This window comes from Dictyostelium discoideum (assembly GCF_000004695.1).
Source record: "Dictyostelium discoideum AX4 chromosome 4 chromosome, whole genome shotgun sequence".
NCBI lineage: Eukaryota > Evosea > Eumycetozoa > Dictyosteliales > Dictyosteliaceae > Dictyostelium > Dictyostelium discoideum.
In genome coordinates this window covers 4,834,709-4,853,405 of record NC_007090.3, presented here as the reverse complement: position 1 = coordinate 4,853,405, position 18,697 = coordinate 4,834,709, and the positions used below count along the sequence as shown (strand labels likewise).

At 22.5% G+C, this 18,697-nt stretch overlaps 10 protein-coding genes and 1 non-coding gene across 11 annotated transcripts; 6 read left to right on the top strand and 5 right to left on the bottom strand.

Annotated features, from left to right (window-relative positions):
• Position 1: 1 nt before the first annotated feature.
• DDB_G0286691 (hypothetical protein) lies at positions 2-409 on the bottom strand (the record flags this gene model as incomplete). Its single annotated transcript, XM_632533.1, has 1 exon — positions 2-409. One exon carries the CDS (start codon positions 407-409, stop codon positions 2-4), a length of 408 nt encoding a protein of 135 aa, XP_637625.1.
• A 248-nt stretch (positions 410-657) lies between these two features.
• DDB_G0286689 (hypothetical protein) lies at positions 658-949 on the bottom strand (the record flags this gene model as incomplete). The annotated part of the gene is made up of 2 exons (XM_632532.1): positions 658-839; positions 937-949. 2 exons carry the CDS (start codon positions 947-949, stop codon positions 658-660), a joined length of 195 nt encoding a protein of 64 aa, XP_637624.1.
• A 2,464-nt stretch (positions 950-3,413) lies between these two features.
• On the top strand, positions 3,414-3,682 carry DDB_G0286781 (hssA/2C/7E family protein; the record flags this gene model as incomplete). Its single annotated transcript, XM_632531.1, has 2 exons — positions 3,414-3,426; positions 3,501-3,682. 2 exons carry the CDS (start codon positions 3,414-3,416, stop codon positions 3,680-3,682), a joined length of 195 nt encoding a protein of 64 aa, XP_637623.1.
• Positions 3,683-4,445: 763 nt separating this feature from the next.
• Positions 4,446-4,666, top strand: DDB_G0286687 (hssA/2C/7E family protein; the record flags this gene model as incomplete). The annotated part of the gene is made up of 2 exons (XM_632530.1): positions 4,446-4,458; positions 4,548-4,666. 2 exons carry the CDS (start codon positions 4,446-4,448, stop codon positions 4,664-4,666), a joined length of 132 nt encoding a protein of 43 aa, XP_637622.1.
• Positions 4,667-6,219: 1,553 nt separating this feature from the next.
• Positions 6,220-6,486, top strand: DDB_G0286779 (hssA/2C/7E family protein; the record flags this gene model as incomplete). Its single annotated transcript, XM_632529.1, has 2 exons — positions 6,220-6,232; positions 6,305-6,486. 2 exons carry the CDS (start codon positions 6,220-6,222, stop codon positions 6,484-6,486), a joined length of 195 nt encoding a protein of 64 aa, XP_637621.1.
• A 1,093-nt stretch (positions 6,487-7,579) lies between these two features.
• DDB_G0286685 (hypothetical protein) lies at positions 7,580-7,873 on the top strand (the record flags this gene model as incomplete). The annotated part of the gene is made up of 2 exons (XM_632528.1): positions 7,580-7,592; positions 7,683-7,873. The coding sequence occupies 2 exons, from the start codon at positions 7,580-7,582 to the stop codon at positions 7,871-7,873; spliced, it is 204 nt and encodes a 67-aa protein (XP_637620.1).
• A 122-nt stretch (positions 7,874-7,995) lies between these two features.
• DDB_G0286683 (hypothetical protein) lies at positions 7,996-8,705 on the bottom strand (the record flags this gene model as incomplete). The annotated part of the gene is made up of 2 exons (XM_632527.1): positions 7,996-8,472; positions 8,565-8,705. 2 exons carry the CDS (start codon positions 8,703-8,705, stop codon positions 7,996-7,998), a joined length of 618 nt encoding a protein of 205 aa, XP_637619.1.
• Positions 8,706-9,165: 460 nt separating this feature from the next.
• Positions 9,166-9,249, bottom strand: tRNA-Tyr-GUA-7. Its single transcript has one exon. It is a non-coding gene; the product is annotated as a tRNA-Tyr (tRNA).
• A 354-nt stretch (positions 9,250-9,603) lies between these two features.
• Positions 9,604-12,138, top strand: DDB_G0286681 (hypothetical protein; the record flags this gene model as incomplete). Its single annotated transcript, XM_632526.1, has 2 exons — positions 9,604-9,661; positions 9,755-12,138. The coding sequence occupies 2 exons, from the start codon at positions 9,604-9,606 to the stop codon at positions 12,136-12,138; spliced, it is 2,442 nt and encodes an 813-aa protein (XP_637618.1).
• Positions 12,139-12,333: 195 nt separating this feature from the next.
• On the top strand, positions 12,334-12,672 carry DDB_G0286679 (hypothetical protein; the record flags this gene model as incomplete). Its single annotated transcript, XM_632525.1, has 2 exons — positions 12,334-12,345; positions 12,427-12,672. 2 exons carry the CDS (start codon positions 12,334-12,336, stop codon positions 12,670-12,672), a joined length of 258 nt encoding a protein of 85 aa, XP_637617.1.
• A 206-nt stretch (positions 12,673-12,878) lies between these two features.
• Positions 12,879-17,873, bottom strand: DDB_G0286677 (hypothetical protein; the record flags this gene model as incomplete). Its single annotated transcript, XM_632524.1, has 4 exons — positions 12,879-13,078; positions 13,174-17,216; positions 17,321-17,554; positions 17,662-17,873. 4 exons carry the CDS (start codon positions 17,871-17,873, stop codon positions 12,879-12,881), a joined length of 4,689 nt encoding a protein of 1,562 aa, XP_637616.1.
• Between the last annotated feature and the right edge of the window lie 824 nt (positions 17,874-18,697).

The window sequence follows — 18,697 nt, the reverse complement described above, 5'->3', positions numbered from 1 at the left end:
TTTAACTACCTCTATAAGTTGAAAAGCTATATGGTGATAATAATAAAGGCACATGATAATGTTTTGCTTGATTAATTATAAAATCAACACTTGCTTTTGGAAAGAAATAATTTGAAACATTTTGATTTTTAAAGTATTCTTCTGTAAAGAAAGTAATTTTATAAATTCCATTTTCTAATTCTGGAAATTCTCTTGATCTACCATCAGAATTGGTTAAAACACTTTTTATTGTTATATATTGACCATTACCATTATCTTTTTCTAATATAACTTTCATATCCATTGCTGGTAATCCAGTGGTTGTATCTAAAACATGTGTTGATATTGTTGAATGTGTTTTTAAATTTGATGATGTATCTGACATTGTTAAATGATTTGAAATGATTGAAATTCTTTCTTTTGGATTCATTTAATATATAAAAAAAAAAAAAAAAAAAAAAAAAATTAAAAAAAAAAAAAAAAATCAAATTTTAACCCATTTTTTTTTAATCAAAAAAAATCCAATAAAGAAAAATATCTGAAAAAAAAAAAAAAAAAAAAAATAAATTTGGTGAATCATAAAATTAAATTATTTTATTAATTGTGAAATATAGTTTTACAAAGATTATTATTATTATTTTTTAAATAAATGTGGTATAAACAATATACAGTGCAAATTTAGAGAACTTCAGCTTTAATTCTAATACCAAGAATACCTAATAAATTAGCCATAATATCTGCATTAACCAAACTTGTTGATTCACTACCACCATAAGATGTTAATGATTGGCTAGAAACACCATTTGAAATTGTATTATTTAAACAATTAATATTAACTGAGCTAATCTTTGAAATTGAAGCTATTATAATTTAAATTTAAATGTCAGTATTATTTTTAAAAAAAAAAAAAAAAAAAAAAAAAAAAAAGTGAAAGACAAAAATAAAGATGAAACGTACAAATAAGTGTCATTTTAAATTATTTATTTGATTGTTGTTTTTTTTATTTTGAAATGATTTATAAATTTTCTTTATCCCTTTTTATATTTTTTTTTTTTAACAAACAAACAATACTTTTTTAAAAAAAAAAATAAAATCTAACTTACAAATGAAAAATAGTTTTTTCTTTTATCATCTCATCATTTGCATTTATTATTGCATCATTTTTTATATATTTGTAAATCTTCAAATCTAAAATATTAAAAGAATTTTTTTTTTAATATAGTGTGGTTATTCAAAAGTTTTAAAACACACGTTTTTTTTTTTTTTTTTGTTTTTTTATATGTTTACTTAAATGATTTAATTAATTTGTTTTTATTGATTGGGATTTAATCTTTATTTTTATTTTTAAATCTAGATTTAAAGGTTTAGTTTCTGACAAAGTTTAATCCTTTACTAATTCTATTCTTTCTTCATTTTTAATTGTTAATAGAATTTTTAATCAAAATCTATTCCCTTTTTTAAAATTAAAAATTAACGTTCAAAAAAAAAAAAAAAAATTTATTTCTATTATTATTTAATTCAAACTTTGATTAAATAATCAGATTACCCAAAATTTGCAAATAAACAAAATTATAGGTTTTAAAAATAAAAAATTAAATTAAATTTAGGAAAGAAAAAAATTAACTGATAAAATAAATAAAAATAAAAATAATAAAAAACAATAAATAATAAATATTTATTTAAAAAGTTTTATTATTATTTTTAAAAAAAGATGAATTAATAAAAAAAAACATTTAAAATAACCGATTTTAGTTTTTGCTAAAATATCACTATTACTAAGAGCACTAATTTGATTATTAATTACTTAGAAACTAATTCACACCACTAAGTTTAATTGAATCTAATGATTTTGATAGATGATTTAAATTTACAAGATAACACATTTTCATTGATTGTTCAATTTGATTATATTGTAAAAGAACTTGTGGCGGCTGTTGTGTTAGTTGGCCGTTGTGTTTGTATTAGTTGTGGTTACTTATTAATGCTATTACTATTACTATTACTATTACTATTAACATTCTTTCCAAATGGTGTTGTCATCGGAGGTTTAAATTTCTATTGAATCCATAACCTAATTTAGTAACTGATTCAAATTTGACATTATTAAAATAGAGTTTGTGAAGTTTAATCATGTTGCCGAGGTTGTTGCTGTAGTTGGATTAAATGTGTTAGTTTGAAACAAAATTAGCCTGTTGAGTCAACAACTGAATCATTTGAAGTTACAACAAATGGGTATATATCTGGTTGTGTTGCTTTGATGCAATAATCACCTACTTATAAATGATTGAAACTCACCATCAATATAGGTGATTGTTGAAGACTATTGGTAATGTAATTGATATTTGAGTGGAATGTAATGATCTGGAAAATCATTTTTACAATATGAACCTGGTACTTGATCTTTTAATGAGTATTTACCATTTTAATCAGCAATTGAGGTTCTATTTGATGTAATAATAATTTGGACACCTGGTAATAATGGTTCATCTGATTCTTCTTTTCCAAAAACGTTCATATTAAAAACAAAAAAAAATTTTCCCTTATTTTTTTTTCAAAAAAGCCTTTTTTCTCGAAAATTTGTTTATTTTTTATTTGCTTTCATAAATCCAAAAATGTATAATAATAAATGAAATTAATGTGATAAAATTGGCATGGGGCAATTGATAAAAAAAAAAAATGAAGAATTTCTTGTGCACCAACCCATTTAATCCAATGCTCTAAAAAACAATCATCACAAAGTTTTGGTGATTTTTGTGGCTGTGCGGGTTGGTGTATAAGGAGTTTTGGTGTGTTTTTGTTCATATAAATTTCATTTTTTTAAAAAAATGTTCAATTATGTAGTTTGAAATAATTTATTCTCTTTTTTAATTATAATTATTAAATTAAAAATAATTTTTTTTAATAAATAGCACATATCTCAACACACACATTGATTATTGCGTCACTTACCAACAGAAATTTTTTATTATGATTGTGTTTAATCTTTGTGGTTGATCAAAAGTTTTAAAAATATATTTTTTATTTTATTTTTATTTTTATTTTTATTTTTATTTTTATTTATGAAAAATTACAAATTATGTATTTTTTTTTTTTTTTTTCCAAAAAAATAAAACACACACCGAATAGCGTAACTGGAACTTTGTAATTCAGTTCTCAAAAGGGTATAGTTTTTTTTTGTGTTTGGTTTAAAAATTAATATAGACCTTACATCATTGAACAAAGAAATGTTAATCAAAATAAGTATTAAATTAATTATTTTTATTTTTTATTAAATTTATCTTTCAAAATAATATTTTTTAATTTAAATTATTTAATTTTTAATTATAAATTTTATTTGTATAAATTAAACTTTTTTTTTCATCATTAAATAATTATTAACAAATCAGAAACAAAACAAAAACCTTAAATAAAAATCAAAAAACTAAAACTTTAAAATGACTTTGTTATGTAATTATTAATTATATTTTTAAAATTAATTAATTGGTATTGATTTTAAATTTTTTTTTTTTTTTTTAATTTAGCCTCAATTTCTAAAATTGGCACAATTAAAAACGGTAATTCTTTGAACGAAATTACCAGTACAATTTCTAACAATGAAGCTAAAGGATCACCATCATTTAGCGGAAATCAATCAACAAAATCTATAGGGGATTTATTACTTCAAATTGCTATAATTACTAAAGCCACAACAAAAAATAAATAAGCCCATCTTTTTCTCTAAAAAAAAAAAAAACAAAAATAAACAATTTATTTTTTTTTAATTCCAATTTTTTTCTTCTTTTTTAATGAGTTATCCCACTTTTTTCTCTTTTAGTGAGTGACTTCCAAATATATCAAATCGCTTTAAATATATTTGTAAATTTCCCTGCAGTGATTTTAACCATAAATAAAATAAAATAAAAAAAAATTTAAAAATAAAAAAAAAAAATTTAAAAAAAAAAATAAAAAAAAAAAAAAAGCAAAACTTTGGAACTACATTGTGTTTCCAAATAATAAAAATTCTATTAATCAAAAAATTAAAGTTCAAATAAATAAAATTTATTACTATTACACTTCAAACCTAGCATTGATTTTAAATAAATAAATAAAAAAATTAACTAAAAAAAAAAAAAAAAAATAATAATAAATATTATTATTTTTTACTTTTTAAATAAATAAAACACACCGAATTGTGTTATCCTCGAGGTCACAGAAACTTGGTAATTCAGTTAACAAATGGGTAAATTTTTGTGTTGAGTTTATAAATAAATATAGACCTTACATCATTGAACAAACAAATGTTAATCAAAATAAGTATTAAAATTAATTATTTTAAAATTAATTTTTTTGAATTAAATTTAAATTGAAAATAATATAATTTGATTTATTTAATTTTTAATCATAAATTTTATTTGTATAAATAAAACTTTTTTTAATCATTAAAATTAATTATTAACAAATCAGAAACAAAAAACTAAAACTTCAAAATGACTTTATTTTGTAATTATTATTTATATTTTTAATGTTAATTAATTAATTAATTAGTATTGATTTTTAAATCTTTTTTTTTTTTTTTTTTTTTAATATAGCTTCAATTTCTAAAATTGGTTCAATTCAAAATGGTATTTCTTTGAACAAAACTAACAGTACAATTTCTAATAATGAAGTAAAAGGATTTAATATTAAAAACCTAGATTATTTTTTTTAAAGTTTTGGTTATTTTGTTTTAATAATGTTCAACTTTGGTTGTAAGAACAATAAAAAATCGATAATTACAATATTGACCTGAAGCAGTTGATTAAATAACTTTACCTGATATTAATAGGGCTTATGAGATTAAAGTGATAAAATTGTAATGGGACAATTGATAATTTATTCTTTTTTTAAATAATAAAAATAATTTTTTATAAAATAAATAGCGCATATCTCAACACACATTGTTTATTGCATCACCCACCAAATGAGAAAATTTTTTATTATTTTTTCAAGTGTTTTATTTTTGTGGTTGGTCAAAAGTTTTATTTTTTATTTTTATTTTTATTTTCAAATTTATTTTTATTTATGAAAAATTACAAATGAAGTATTTTTTTTTTTTCCAAATAAATAAAACACACACTGAATTGCGTCATAATTGTAACTGGAACTTTGTAATTCACTAACCAAAAAGGAAGAGCTTTTTTTCATGTTTGGTTTAAAAATTAATATAGACCTTGCATCATTGAACAAAGAAATGTTATTCAAAATAAGTATTAAAATTAATTATTTTAATTTTTAATTATAAATTTTATTTGCATAAATTAAACTTTTTTTTTATCATTAAAATATTTTTTAACAAATCAAAATCAAAAACAAAAAACAAAAACTTTAAAATGACTTTATTTTGGAAATATTAAATAAATTTTAATTTTAATTTTAATTAAATAGTATTGATTTTTTAAATTTTTTTTTTTTTTTTTAAAATTTAGCTTCAGTTTCCAAAATTGGTTCAATTCAAAACGGTAATTCTATTAACGAAAACAAAACTAACAGTACAATGTCTAATAATGAAGCAAAAGGATTAACCTCATTTAGTGGAAATCAATCTACCATATATATGGGTAGATCTTATTACTTTTTTGGAAAGCTTTTTTGATGAACCGATTTGAAATTAAAAAAAAAAAAAAAAAACAAAAAAAAAAAATGAATAACAATAAATTATTTTAAAAGCTTAATTATTATTTTTAAAAAAAAAAGATGTAATGATAAAAAAGAAAAACAATGAAGAATTTCTTGTGTACCACCCTATTTAATTGAATAATGCTCTTTAAAAACCAAACATCACAATTTTTTTTAGTTTTTGTGGCTGTGTTGATTTGTGTGCCAGGAGTTTTGGTGTGGTTGTGTTCATATTAATTTCTTTTTTTTTTAAAAAAATGTTCGGTTATGTTATTTGAAATTGTTGAATTTTTTTTTTTATTCTTTAGATTTTTATTAAATTAAAAATATTTTTTTTTTAAAAATAGCAAATGGTTTTGAAATGAAATTATTTCAAAATATATAAAACATGTGCACAGATTATCCTCTTGTTCACTGAAACCTTGTAATTCACTTTCCAAAAGGGGAATTTTTTTATTTTTTATTAAATTTATCTTTCAAAATAATATTTTTTAATTTTAATTATTTAATTTATAATTATAAATTTTATTTGTATAAATTAAACTTTTTTTTTATCATTAAATAAAATTATTAAAAAACAAAAAACAAAAAACTAAAACTTTAAAAATGACTTTATTTTGTAATTATTAATTATATTTTTAATATTAATTAATTAGTATTGATTTTAAATCTTTTTTTTTTTCGAATCTAGCTTCAATTTCTAAAATTGGTTCAATTCAAAACTTTAATTCTTTGAATAAAACTAACAGTACAATTTCCAATAATGGAGCAAAAGGATTAACATCATTTAGTGGAAATCAATCTACAATATCTATTTTAAGAATACCTAATAGATCAAATTACTTGAAATATATTCAATTTACCCAACTTTAATATTAAAAGCCAAATTTAATATTAAATTTATTAAATATATTTTAAAATATAAAATTATTAATTCTACTATAGATTATAATTATAATTATTATAGTTTGATTAAATTAATCATTTTTCAGAATTAAATTAACTATAAAAATAAAAAATAAAAGAAAAAATTTTCTACAATTATTTTCCATTTTTACTTTTTATTAATTTTTTTATATATAAAATTATAGTAAACTTTTGGGGGTTTAATTTTGTTTTAAAAAAAAAAAAGGAAAAAAAAAAAAAGAAAAATAAAAAAATAGAATCTGTGGGTTTGTGATTTTATTTTATTTTATTTTATTTTATTTTATTTTTATTTTTTTCAATTACATATTGACTATCAATATTATCAACATATTCTAAGGGTTTTCTTTTTAATAAAATAAACCAAAATTATTCTAGAAACAGTTTTATTTTTTAATGTTCAGTGGTTGTACATTAATAGTTTTATTGTTTTTTTTTTATTATAATTGGATATTAAATTTTCTTCCTTCTTTTAATATATATAAACTATCATTAATTAAAATTAATAATAATTTCAAACAAACAAATATATCACAATATACATTGATTATTAAAAGAAATTGGTAAATCTTGAAACTAAAAAGAGAAAAAAAAAAATTTTTTGTGTTTGTGTGGTTAAAGAAAAGTGGGTGAGATTTAATTTTTTAATTTTTTTTTTAATAGGGCACTAAAACATTGTTCTGTTTACAAATATCATTTATTTATTTTCCCACTTAATAAAGTTAGATCTTTATATTGATTAATTGAAATTAGATATTTTATCTAGATTTTAAAATTATTATTAGAAAGAAAGTTCAACAAAACTGATCTATTCCTTTTTAAAATAATTTTACTTCTTTAATAATCAAATGTATTTCAAATATTTTTAGTAAAAAACTGTACTATTGTATTATTTTTAAATATTATTATCATTTTTCTTAATAATGTATTTTTTTTTTTTTTTTCTATAAATTAAACTTTTTTTTTCACTAAATCAAAAATTTAAATAAACAAATCAACAAACAAACAAACAAACAAACAAACAAACAAACAAACAAACAAAATGACATTAATTTGTAAATATAAAATATTATTATTATTTCTTTTTTTTTTTTTTTTTTATTACAACTCCTCGATTTCTAAATTTTAATTATTTAATTATTTAGCTTCAATTTCTAGCATTGGTTCAATTCAAAATGGTAATTCTTTGAACAAAACAATCTCTGTAAATTCAAGTAATACCAAAGGAATGACTTCTTCATTTGGTGGTAATCAATCAACAAGTTTAATCAATGCTGATATTATGGCCAATTTATTAGGTTTACTTGGAATTCATATTAAAGCTAAAGTTCTCTAAATTTTAAAATTCATATTGTTACTTTTAACCTTTCCCCCTCCCAATTAATAAATTTATTTATTTATTTTAATTATTTTTTTTTTTTTATTTTTATTTATTATTTTACAATATATATGTATTGTTTAAATTAATTTTTTATTTTTTTTATTATTATTATTAATTTTAAAGTTTACAAAAAGTACAAAATTGATTAAAATACCTAAAAATAATAAAAATAAACATGTGAAAAAAAATATATATTTTAAAAAACAAAAGTATGAACCAAAGAATAAATAGTTATCAATTGAAGTTGATGATAGTGTTGGTTTAAAGAATTTTAAAATTTGAATATGACAATAATTCTCCAATTCATCGAAAACCATATAACAAACAGGTAAGAGATTGAAAATACCCAAAGTAGATGTTGATTTCTCTTTTTTGTACAATGGATAATTCAATGATAATAATGAAGTTAATGTTATTGCTAAAATTATTGGAAATGTAATATCATAATAACTTGAATAAAGTGTTTTATAAATTTCTCTTCCATCATCTCCTAAATTTGTTAATGTCATTATTGCCTCTTCTTTAGTATACCCTTTCAAAAATGAATCCAATACCTATATAAATTATTTAAAATAAAAAAATTTATTAATTTTATAGTTTTAATATATATATATATACTAGTTGTTGATTAATTTAAAATATTTACTGGTCCATTAAGTTTTAAAACAACATTTTCATATATTAATTTATTATTAAAATATAATATAATAATTGTTGGAATCAAAACATATAAAGATTTTAATTTTTTTAATTTATTTGATAGTTTTTTAATTGTTACAATGTTCATTTTTTTTTTTTTTTTTTTTTTTAATATAACGAGTTTTTTTTTTTTAATATAATGAGTTTTTTTTTTTTTTTTGTTTATGTGGATTATAAAAAAAAAAAAAATAAAAAAAAAAAAATAATTAGTGACAAAAAGTGATATCATCATGAATAAAACAATTGTAATTTTATTTGAAATTATTTTTTTTTTTTTAAAATAAACATAAATATTACTTGATAAATTATTTTCATTTTTTTTGAAGATTTTTTTTAAAATTTTATAAGATTAACTAATAATCTTTATTATTTTGGGTTTTTTTTTATATTATAAGATTAAGTAATTAAATATTAATATTGGACTGCCCAAAAGCGGTCCCACTCCAGTATTTGTTTTTTATGGACGTTAATAGAGGCTAATATAGATTTCAACCTGAATGTTAAAAGGAGATTCGAACCTGTGATCTCAAGTAATCCTTTTTTAAAAGTCCGGCTTGCCAGATTCGAACTAGCAACCGATTGATCACTAATTAATACTACAGTCAATCGCGCTACCATTGCGCCAAAGCCGGTTTGATGATAATTAATTTATTTTACCTTTTTACTTTCTTTTTATTTATAATAATATCTTTTTATAATTTGCAAAAACATCTTTTTCTATTTATTTTGTTTTTTTTTTTTTTATTAAATTTATTTAAAAATGTAAACAATAAATAAAAAATAACATTTTTTGGGAACCAGTTTTTTTTTTTTTTTTTGATTTCTTTTCAAATAAATTTTTTTATTTTTTTTTTTTTTTTTTATTTTTTTTTTTTCACCACCTTTTGGGATTTTTATTTTTTTATTTTTTTTTTTTATTTTTTGTTATTTTATTTATTTTTTATCATTGTTTTATTACAAACCAAAAAAAAAAAAAAAAAAAAAAAATGGATGAAAATCGTTTAATATTTCCAACAGACTCCAGTTTTGGTCCAAGTGAAAAAAGTATATAAAATATAAAAATAATAACAAAAATTGAACTTCATTTTAATACTAATTAAATAATAAAAAAAAAAAAAAAATTAAAAAATTAAAAAGAAAATATTGAACAATATTTAAGAGGAAAACAAATTTATTTTAGTGGAATATATACAGAATTAAAAAAAAAGAATTTCTTTTCATCATCAAAACAACAACAAGAAGAACAAAAGATATTAATAGTTTCATCATTTAGATTTCATGTATTTTCAACATCATCAAGTAGTAAACCATTATTCGATGCACATATATTAGATTTATTAGATTATCAAATAACAACTGAAGGTAGTTCAGAACAAGAGGCAACCTTAAAATTTAATCAAATTACAATTAACTTTAATAATTCTGAAAAAGTTCAAGAATTATCAATTGCAATAAAGAAAATGTTTTCATTAAATTTCCCTGGTATGCAAGAGAGTAAAAATGGTAATACGACAACAACAACAACATCAAATAATAATAATAATTTAAATATTGGAGCATGTGGTGGATTTTCAAGAACATATCGTTGTTGTTCAGATTTTTATGGTATTCAAGTTAGAGAGGATATTTGTTGGGAAGTTGATAATTTATTTGAGTCTAATAATATTAAAGATTTAAATTTAAGTGATTGGCCAGAATCACCAACACCTCAACAAGGTAGAGCAATGATTGATGCATTAAAGTATAATCAATGGTTTGAATCGGTGACTGTGGCAAACTCAACACCATCGACTCAATGTAAGATTGGTAATGATGGCGTGCATTCAGTCAATAGGGTATTGGAAACCAATAGAAAGATATCGAGATTACAACTTTCTAATATCAATGCAAGAGAATCTTGGATAACACCAGAGACTTGGATGTCATTGGCATTCAATAACTATTTAACTCAAGTTGATTTATCAAATAATTCAATCGAAGATCGTGGTGTGCAATTCCTTTGTAACGATTGGTTATCTACGATCTCTCATGAGATTCATTCCATCAATCTATCGAAATGTAATATCGGTAAGCAAGGTCTTTCCAACCTTTTCAGAGCTTTTAGACAAAATAAATGGATTTCAAAGAACTTGAAATTCCTTTCAGTCTCTGGTAATCGTATGGAGGATGCTGCCTCTGATATGGTATTGTTTTTATCAGAGGCAACTGCATTGCGTCAATTTGAAATGTCTAATTGTCAACCAACTTGGTCAGCTATTAAACCACCACCAACCATTCAAAAATCAAAAGAGACTAGAATCATTTCAAAACTTGATTTATCTGCTAATAAATTGAATTTCAATGCATCAAATAAACAACAACTCGAACAAAATGCTAATGATCTTTCATTGTTCCTTTCAATGATTTGTCCAAATCTTGCAGATATAGATTTATCATCAACTTGTCCATCACCAAATTCAATCTATACAATTCTTTCATCAGTTATCAACTTAATTCGTTTGAATCTTTCTGATAATGAATTAGAGGAAGAGGGTATTGTTACATTGGTAGATATACTCTGTCATACTACCCTACCAAAATTAAAACATCTTTATATAAATCGTAATTTCACTATCAATACCGATATTATGAATAAATTATCAATTTCAAAAGTAACTTCAAAACTTACAGGTGATTCAAGTGGTGGTAGTGGTGGTAGTGGTGGTGGTGTTGGTAGTGGTTCATTAGGTAATGCAGTTAAATCATTGGTTAAATTAATTTCACCATCATCTTTTAGTTTATGTCCATTGGAAACTTTACATTTTGCTGGTCAAAATAATGGTCGTGTAAAGGGTGACATTATACCATTGGCTCATGCTCTCTTAAAAAATGATACAATCACTGAAATCGATATCTCTGGTCATCATGCTGGTGATGATTTAGCCATTACTTTAGGTCGTGTAATTCAAGTAAATAAAACTATTAAAACTTTATATTGGGATGAAAATTTAACAACTACAGTAGGTTTAGAATATTTCTCAATTGGTTTCAAACGTAATCAATCAATTCAACATATGCCAATGTTGGTTTTAGATATTGCTGATTTCTTAAAACAACCAGAGAATTCACCATCAATGCAAATGATAAAAGAACGTCTTCGTTTAGTCGATACCACTACAACAGTTCAACAAAGAGTTACTCAATTGGCTTCTGATATTCAATCTCAAATTATTAATAATAATTTAAGAAAAATGAAAGATGCTATTAATAAAGCTGTTACTAGAAAAAGAAATGAAGCTGCAATTTCAAATACTATGAATTCTCCAAAATCAATAACTTCAACTAAACCACCACAACAACAACAACCACCACAATCTATAAATTTACAACAACAACAACAACAACAACAACAACCAAAGAATGAAGAACAACAACAACAACAACAAGATTCATCACAACAACCACAACAAATTGATTCACCAGTTCAAACTTCAACACAATCACCACAAAATGATGATTTTGTTGAAGAATCTTTAAATTAAATTTTAAATTATAAAAAATATTAATTATAAATAAAAATTATTTATTTTTCATCACATGATTAAAAATAAAAATATAAAATAAAAACAAATAATTTAAAAAAAAAAAAAAAAAAAAAAACAAACCACACACACAATATTTTTATTTTTTAGTTTATTTTTAAAATAAAGTCAAAAAAATATTTTATATATAAAACTATGGGCAAAATTGTAATTATTATTGTTTATTATATATAATATAATTGATATATATTTAATTATTAATAATTTTTTTTTTTTTTTCTATTAAAGGATAAAAGTAAAAATGAAGAAAAATTAAAAAAGATTATAGCAAAATATTTAGGTACAAAAATAGAGAAAATCGAACTTTCAACATTAATTACCAATACTGCAGAAACAAGACCATATGGGAAACTATTTGAATTATATGCTAAAATAGAGAAAGAGTTTGATATTCAAGTACCAGTTGAAGATATGGATAAAATTAAAACAGTATTAAATTGTTTAAATTATATAAATTATCACCAAGAGAATTAATAAATAAATATATAAATATATTTTATTATTTTTTTTTTTAAAAATACAATTTTTAAAATTTATTAAAATATTATTATTATTATTATTAATATATTAAAATAAATTTGTTGTTAGTGAATAATTTTTTTTATAAAATTATTAAATAATTTTATAAATTTTTTATTTGTTTATATATTATTATTATTATTATTATTATTATTAAGGTTTTAATTTTGTGAAGCTCTGCTTAATTTCTTTTTTAATGGATTTTCAATGTATTTCTTTTTGTAAATAATAAAACTAGCAGCACCAATTGAAGCTACACCAACAACTGATGAGACAACTGCTACTGGAATAACATATGATTTCTTATCATCTTTTTCACCACATTTTGATTTGAAATCTGATGAAAGTAAAACAGAAAAATCTATTTTTTAATAAAAATAAAAAATAAAAATAAAAAAATTAGTATTTTACTTTGGTTTTAGTTTAGAAATTTAAAAAAAAAAAAAAAAAACATACCTGGATCAACTAAACATTGAGATGTACAATGTGGTAAATTTAATGTAATTGAAATTGAATCTGATGTTGATTTTGTTGCTATTGAGTCGAGGAAAGTAACTTTACCATCTGAAACTACTTTATTAATGAATCTACCAGAGAGTACTTTATTATTCTTTGAAATTTTAATATAGTTCAAATTTGATTCACTATTAAAATTTGATGTATCTAATGATGTATCAACTTCATTACAATTATTATCATCTTGAGCTAATTGTGATGTTTCCGAAATTAATTCAATTTGAAGATTATTTAAATTACTAATATATGTATAATTACTAACTGAAATTGAGAATTTAACTGAACCACTTTCAACTTTAAAATCAACATCTGCGAATGAAAATAATTTTCCATCTTTATTTGTAATTTCTTCAATCTTTGATTCAACAATACAATTTGTGTTTTCCAATTTTTGTTTGTAAATATAGGTATTTGAATCTGTTGAATTAACTTTTTCCCAAACATTATTAAGTGGGAAAGTTTTTAAAATATTTCCTTCATAATCAATTTCTGAAATTGATTTAATGTAAATTAAAAAGTTGGTTTCTCCATTTGTAATATTTGTCTTTCCTGGATCAACAACGATAACTGTTGGTGGAAGTTCTGAATCACTATCACTACCACCTCCGTTACTATTATTATTGTTGTTATTTGAAAGTTCGCTACAATCGTGTGAACCATAACCATTAATACATGTACATTGACCTGTTGTAGTATTACAAATACCATTGTTTGCTCCTGAACAATCTTTTGGACATTGTAAAACTGTTTCAATTGATTGATATTGGTAATAGTTATTTTTGAAATAAGTTACTCCATTTTGTGTTACATTGATTGATTTAATACCTGTTCCAGCTGGTGCAATACAATCGATTTGATTATCTGAAACTTGGTCAATTTCAATTTTACAATCCAATCCACCAATTTTAATAGTTAATGAATCATGAACATTACCAAAAACACCATAAAATGAAGCTAATCCACCTTTGGTTGTTGATGGTTTAACTGATGTAACATAATGATAAATGATTGAACAATCTTCACCAATAAATTTACCTGGAGTGCATTGACATTTTCCTTTGTATGTATCACAAATACCATTTCCACTGCAATCATTTAAACATTCAATTAATGGTAATGAACAATCACCACCTTGATGGGATGAATCACATGAGCAAGTACCAGTTTGATTATTACATTGATTGGAACCACCATTACATGATAATGAATTGACAGTTGGACATTGGATTAATGGTAATGAACAATCGTTACCTTGATGGGATGAATCACATGAACAAGTACCAGTTTGATCATCACAAGAGTTTGAACCACCATTACATGGTAATGAATTAAAAGTTGGACATTGGATTAATGGTAATGAACAATCAATACCTTGGTGAGATGAATCACAAGAGCAACTACCAGTTTGATTATTACAAGAGTTTGAACCACCATTACATGGTAAAGAATTAACATTTGGACATTCGATTAATGGTAATGAACAATCGCTACCTTGATGGGATGAGTCACATGAGCAAATACCAGTTTGATTATTACATTGATTTGAACCACCATTACATGATAATGAATTAAAAGTTGGACATTGGATTAATGGTAATGAACAATCACCACCTTGAAGGGATGAATCACATGAGCAAGTACCAGTTTGATTATTACAAGAGTTTGAACCACCATTGCATGGTAAAGAATTGACAGCTGGACATTGGATTAATGGTAATGAACAATCAATACCTTGATGAGATGAATCACATGAGCAAGTACCAGTTTGATTATTACAAGAGTTTGAACCACCATTACATGCTAATGAATTAAAAGTTGGACATTGGATTAATGGTAATGAACAATCTTTACCTTGATGAGATGAATCACATGAACAAGTACCAGTTTGATTATTACATTGATTTAAACCACCATTACATGCTAATGAATTAAAAGTTGGACATTGGATTAATGGTAATGAACAATCAATACCTTGATGAGATGAATCACATGAGCAAGTACCAGTTTGATTATTACATTGATTTGAGCCACCATTACATGATAATGAATTAAAAGTTGGACATTTGATTAATGGTAATGAACAATCAATACCTTGATGAGATGAATCACATGAGCAAATACCAGTTTGATTATTACATTGGTTAGAACCACCATTACATGATAATGAATTAAAAGTTGGACATTGGATTAGTGGTAATGAACAATCTTTACCTTGATGAGATGAATCACATGAGCAAATACCAGTTTGATTATTACATTGATTTAAACCACCATTACATGCTAGTGAATTAAAAGTTGGACATTGGATTAATGGTAATGAACAATCGCCACCTTGATGAGATGAATCACATTTACAAACACCAATTGTTGTGTCACAGGTACCGAAATTTGAGCAACTTGGAACAACACATTGGATAGAACCACAGGCAGAACCAAAGTTTCTTCCAGAGCATTGACAAACACCAGTTGTAGTATTACAAACGTTTGGACTACCATTACATTCTAATGAATTAAAGGTTGGACATGGAATTTCACTACAATCACTACCCCTAAAACCTTGGTTACAAACACAAGCACCAGTACTTAAATCACAAATACCTCTTGAATTAGTGGAACAATCGTTTGGACAAACTTTTGTATTTTTGTAGCCATTTGAAGTTTGAATATAGAATTTTTTAGTTTCATTTGCGGTTGCGATTGTGAGTAATTGACTAGCCGAGGCAGAAGATGGAATCGAAGAAGCAGTGGTACAAACGATTTTAAAGAAATCGGTTGAACTAATGGTACAACCAACAGTGGCAACTTTAACAGTTTGAATTGATTGACCAAGATAAGATGAAAAGTAAGTACCATCGATGGTAAGAGTATTGGTTGAAATTGAAACTGAGGTTGCATCTGGTGGACTACTAATAATTGAGAAAGTATAATTTGTATTATGCCATGTGTTTAAAATACTGGCATATCTAACACCTCTTATGATATTGTTTGCTATAACACAATTAAACGCTCTTTTTTCTCTACCAAGAGCGTTTGGACATGAATAACTACCATTAATTTTATAAGGTGTACCTTCCCACCCAATATCATTACCAGAAATAATGAAACCTGATAAATTATCATTTGCTCTCACTTGAGGAGCAAATGTTGTACAACCTGGATTTGATACATAGTTTGTGAATGTGTTACCACTAAATCTATTGTAAAATGCTGTTTTTGACCATGATCCGTATGATGTAGTAATTGGAAACCCAAAATAACAAGTGTAACATGTTGGGATGGTTCCTGTTAATTTATTATTTGAAACAATCAATTCAGAGTCACAATAAGATCTATCTATTGTGCCTGTCAAAGCGTTACTAGAAAAATCTAAAATGGTTGCATTTCCAGTATAAAAAACTGGTAAATCTGTTAAACCTGAAGATCTAACTGCGATTGCTCCATTTGAAACATTAGCAAAGGCTGGGACAGTTTTCCATGGACCACCATTAACTGTTACAGAAAGAACAGTACTTGAAAACATAATTGGAAATTCTCCATTCACATTAAAATCTGTACCAACACCATTCAATATAAGATCTCTTAGATTATAACCTGTTGACATATCAATTATACCAGATGGTTTAGTAAATTTTAGGGAGTAAATTGAAACAGAACTTACCATACGATTAGTTTCAATAATACTTGGGACTGCTGGACCTCCTAGGGATGTAATTTGGATTTTTGATGATTTAATGTTAGCATAATTGCTTACTGATGATGTATCATAATCTCCTCTTAAAGTTAAAACTACTGAATTGAGTGATTTGTATGATGATAAATCTGGGATATTTAGAGACCATAAAGAAAGTAAACTAAGATTTGTAAAATTGGTTCCTTCGTTAATAATAAATCTAACAAAAGATAATTGAAAATAAAAATTTTTAATATTATTTAAATATGAAGAATATAAAATTGTATTATTAAATTCTTCAATTGCTATGAAACTGTAAATTTTTTTTTTTTTTTTTTTATAATAAAAATATTAGTTTTGCTATAAAATTGTTTTGTTTTTTTTTTTTGTTTTTTTTTTTTTAATAATAATAATTACTAGTTATCGTATGAAGGGAAAGGTCTATCAATTATATTAATATCAATTCCACCTCTAGGCACTTGGTACAAAGTGAATGACTTTGCATTGCCAAACTTTGTAAAAATAAAATCTGTGTTGACTTTCATTTTTTCAAATTTAAGAGAATATAAATTTGGTAAACAAAATACATCGTTTGGTGTAAGAACCGCATTTGGAGGTGGATATTCTAAATTAGCTGTAATTTCTATTCCCCTATAATTTAAAAAAAAAATAAAAATAAAAAAAATAAAAAAATAATAATTCAAAATTTGTTAATATCAATTTTATTAATAATTTAAAATTTGTTTTATAAAACTTACAAAACAGTGCCACTAGAACATGTAATACCAGGACTTGAACAAATATTTGTATGTCCACCAGTTGCATTTTTTGGGTAAGCATTTGATAAATTAAATTTGGCAAAAATATTGGCTAAACAATTATATTCTTGTAAGGTTTGGGAATTAGAAAATGAAATATAAAATGTTGAAAATAATAAAATCAAAAAATAAAATATTATTTGGTTTTTCATTTTTTTTATTTTATTTTATTTTATTTTATATTTTTTAAAATAAAAATAAAATAATTAAAATGAAAATTTATTTATTTGATTTTTTGCTTGTTTTGTTTTGTTTTGTTTTGTTTTATTTTGTTTTGGTTTGTTTTTTTTTTTTTTTATTTTTTAATTTTTTTTTTTTTTTTTTTTTTTATTTAAAAAACATTTTTTTACTTTCTACCTTTTTTTTTTTTTTTGATTGTTTTAGATCAATTGGCCACAAGGTGGCAATATAATATTAAAAAAAAAAAAGTTAACTAAAAAAAAAAAAAAAATCAACCTAAACACGGAACAAAGCAAAAAATTTGCGTTAGATTAAAAAATAGGTGGGAAAAGGTTCCAAAAGTTTTTTTTTTCCATTAGATTTTTTTTAGATAATATGCAAAAAAAAAAAAAAAAATCAATTATTCTAATTCCAACCGAAGTGGACTAATTTTGATGGTTTTTTTTTTTTTTCGTTGTTTTGTTTTTTTTTTTTATTTTAATTTTAATTTAATATTATTTTTGCATTTTTATTTATTTATTTTGTCACCATTCCTATTTTTTTTTATTTTTTTTTATTTTGATTATTTAGTGCTTGGTAATTTTAAATTATCAATATCTATTTTTTTTCAATGAACTATTTTTTTTTTTTTTTTTTTTTTTTTTTTTTTTTTTTTTTCTCTTTACGTTTATTTATTCTATTTTGAAGTTTTTCTCCATCAGAATTAATTTTTAATAAATTTTTTAGTAACATTTTCGGTTATTTTTATTTTATTTTTTTTATTTTTTTTTTCTAATTTTTATTTATTTTTTATTTT